Raw genomic sequence first — 2,676 nt, forward strand, 5'->3', positions numbered from 1 at the left:
GGAGCTGGTGAGGGGTGTAGTTCCAGCGGGAACGACAAGGGTGAATGTTAATGAGGAGGTTGGCGGTCGCGAGCGCGTCCGGCCAGAACCGAGTAGGCACGTAGGAGTGGAAGAGCAACGTGCGGACACAGTCGTTAAGCGTGCGAAGGACGCGCTCGGCGCGACCATTCTGCTGAGACGTGTAGGGGCAGGTGAGGCGAAAGATGGTGCCGTGGGACGCAAGTAAATTGCGGACGGCGACGTTGTCAAACTCCTTGCCGTTGTCAGTTTGCAAGGCGAGAATAGGACGACCGAACTGTGTGGTGACATATGAATAAAAAGCGGTGAGTGTGGCAAGAGTGTCGGACTTGCGACGGAGAGGGAAGGTCCACACATAATGAGTAAAATCATCCAATATCACCAGATAGTATAAATAGCCCGTGTTGCTAGCAACCGGGGACGTCCAAACATCACTATGCAACAAGTGAAACGGAAAGGTGGAAATGTTTGTAGACTCGCTAAAGGGAAGACGAACGTGCTTGCCAAGACGGCAAGCCTCGCAAGAGTGATCGTCGACTTTATTACATGAGAAAGAAAAACTTTGAAGAATCTGACGCATAGCGGTGGAGTTGGGATGACCGAGACGGGCATGCCAAAGATCGACACTGGCGGCGAAGGCGGCGGGGCGACGGGTGGTGGTGGCGCCGGAGGGATGCACTGGATAAAGCTCGTCCGGGCTATCACATCAGTGGAGCACCATTCGTGTACGGGCGTCCTTCACAGAAAAACCGATATCGTCAAATTCAACAGTTATAGGATTCTCACGAGCAAGGCGACGAACGGAAACAAGATTAGTGACTAAGTCAGGAGACACAAGAACATTAGACATATGCACAGGAGTAGAAGTAGAAGGAAAAGACATATGACCGATGTGAGTAATGGGTAGGGAGGAACCGTTACCAACGGTGATACGGGTGGGGGTATGAACAGGAGTGGCAGATGTGAGGTTACCGGGATGAGCAGTCATGTGAGCAGTGGCGCCCGAGTCCATGTACCAGTCACCACCGCCACCATAGGAGCTCGGTGACGGGGCGAAGTGCAGTGCGGCGAGCAAGGCCGGGTCCCACGGCGGCGGCGCCTGAGGAGGGTAGAACCCTCCGTAGGCCGGCGCGGGAGCAGCCCCGAAGGCCGGAGCGGCGGCGGCGCCGTAGGAGGGCGCGGTTCCATAGGCCGGCGCGGACCCGTAGGCGGGCGCCGGCGGGGGCGCGGTACCATAGCCGATGTAGGGAGCGGCGTTCGGCGCGGCGAAGAGGGCCTGTTGACCCGCCGGGCGGGGCCCAAGGATGCCCGGAGCCGGAGCCCGAGGGACCGGCATGGAGTAGGCGTGGACGACGCCGGTCCACGGGTTGGTGCCGTACGTCCATGGGGGAGTCACCTGCTGCTGCTGACGCCCCCCCGGCGCCTGTTGCTGCTTGCGGCCGCTCCCGCGGCGGTTGCCGCGGCGCCCGCCACCCGGCTGCTGGGGGGCAGCGGGAGGGGCGGGAGGGGGAAGTACCCCGGAGGCGCTGGTGGCGGCGGCTGCTGGCGCGGCGCGGGTGGGGCGGTCGGTGGAGGGGCGCCGCGGGAGGTGCCGGCGGTGAGGGCGTGGTGCTGCACACGCTTCTTGACCCCCTTCATCCGGCGCTCCTCCAACCTCAAGTACGCCACAAACTTGGGGAAGGAGGGCTCCGGCATCAAGGTGAGGTTAGAGGCGGCGTTGCCGAAGTCCTCGTTGAGGCCGGCGGTGAGCGTGCTGAGGAGGAGGTCGTCGTCCACCTTGGCTCCAATGTCACGGAGCTCGTCCGCCAACGTCTTCAGGCGGCGGCAGTAGTCATCAATGGACTGTTCATCCTGGTGACAGTCAAAAAATTCCTGCTGCAAAAAAACACGGCGCTGAAGCTGGTTGTCGGTGAAGAGGCCGTTCAGCTTGACCCACAGGGCGCGGGCGTCGTCGCCGGCACTCACGACCGTGTGGAACAAGTCCTTGGAGATGGTGGTGAAGAACCACCGGATGATCGTGGCGTCGATCACGGTCCACTCGGCGTCGGCCACCATGGTGCGGGAGTCCACGGTGCCATCCACGTGATCCACGAGATTGTTCTCGCAGAAGAGGAGCGTGAAGTACGTCTTCCACGCGAAGTACGTGGAGTTGGAGGCGTCGAGGGTCACGGGGACGCGTGCATGGACGTTGATGTCGCGGATCTCGGCAGGGTCGACGGCGAAGGGGTTGGAGTAGGTGGAGGCGTTGGAAGACATGGCGATGAGATCGTGGGGAGGGAGGCGGCGGCGCGGCTAAGGAGAGGCGGCGCGGCGGCGGGAGGCGGGCGGCGCGGCGGGAAGGGGCGGCACGGCATGGAGGCGCGCGGTGGGGAGGTGGCGCGCGGGGAGGAGGGGTGGTGGCGGCGGCTTGGGGCGGCGGCGGCGGCGGCGGGAGGTCGCGGCGGCGGCGGCGGCCCGAGGCGGCGGCTAGGGTTAGCGGAAGCTGGAAGATCGACTTGCGATAGATACCATGTAGAGAATGATTTGATGCATCGATAATTGATTGATCATGCACTAGGCACATATATATAGGTACAAGGGGTGCGACCGGTATCCTTAGCACCAAGTGGATTAAGGAATTTTCTCGATTATGGAGGTGGAAAGGAGTTCGTCGTAAAA

At 61.9% G+C, this 2,676-nt stretch overlaps 1 protein-coding gene across 1 annotated transcript; it reads right to left on the bottom strand.

Annotated features, from left to right (window-relative positions):
* Positions 1 to 1,410: 1,410 nt before the first annotated feature.
* Positions 1,411 to 2,274, bottom strand: LOC141027692 (uncharacterized). Its single transcript, XM_073504912.1, has one exon. It carries the CDS (start codon positions 2,272 to 2,274, stop codon positions 1,411 to 1,413), a length of 864 nt encoding a protein of 287 aa, XP_073361013.1.
* Positions 2,275 to 2,676: the final 402 nt, after the last annotated feature.

The sequence above is a fragment of the Aegilops tauschii genome, chromosome 1, assembly GCF_002575655.3.
Source record: "Aegilops tauschii subsp. strangulata cultivar AL8/78 chromosome 1, Aet v6.0, whole genome shotgun sequence".
Classification (NCBI taxonomy): domain Eukaryota; kingdom Viridiplantae; phylum Streptophyta; class Magnoliopsida; order Poales; family Poaceae; genus Aegilops; species Aegilops tauschii.

What these genes read in the sequence shown, in the direction of transcription:
- LOC141027692 (XM_073504912.1), bottom strand. Translation starts at nt 2,274, where the DNA reads ATGTCTTCCAACGCCTCCACCTACTCCAACCCCTTCGCCGTCGACCCT.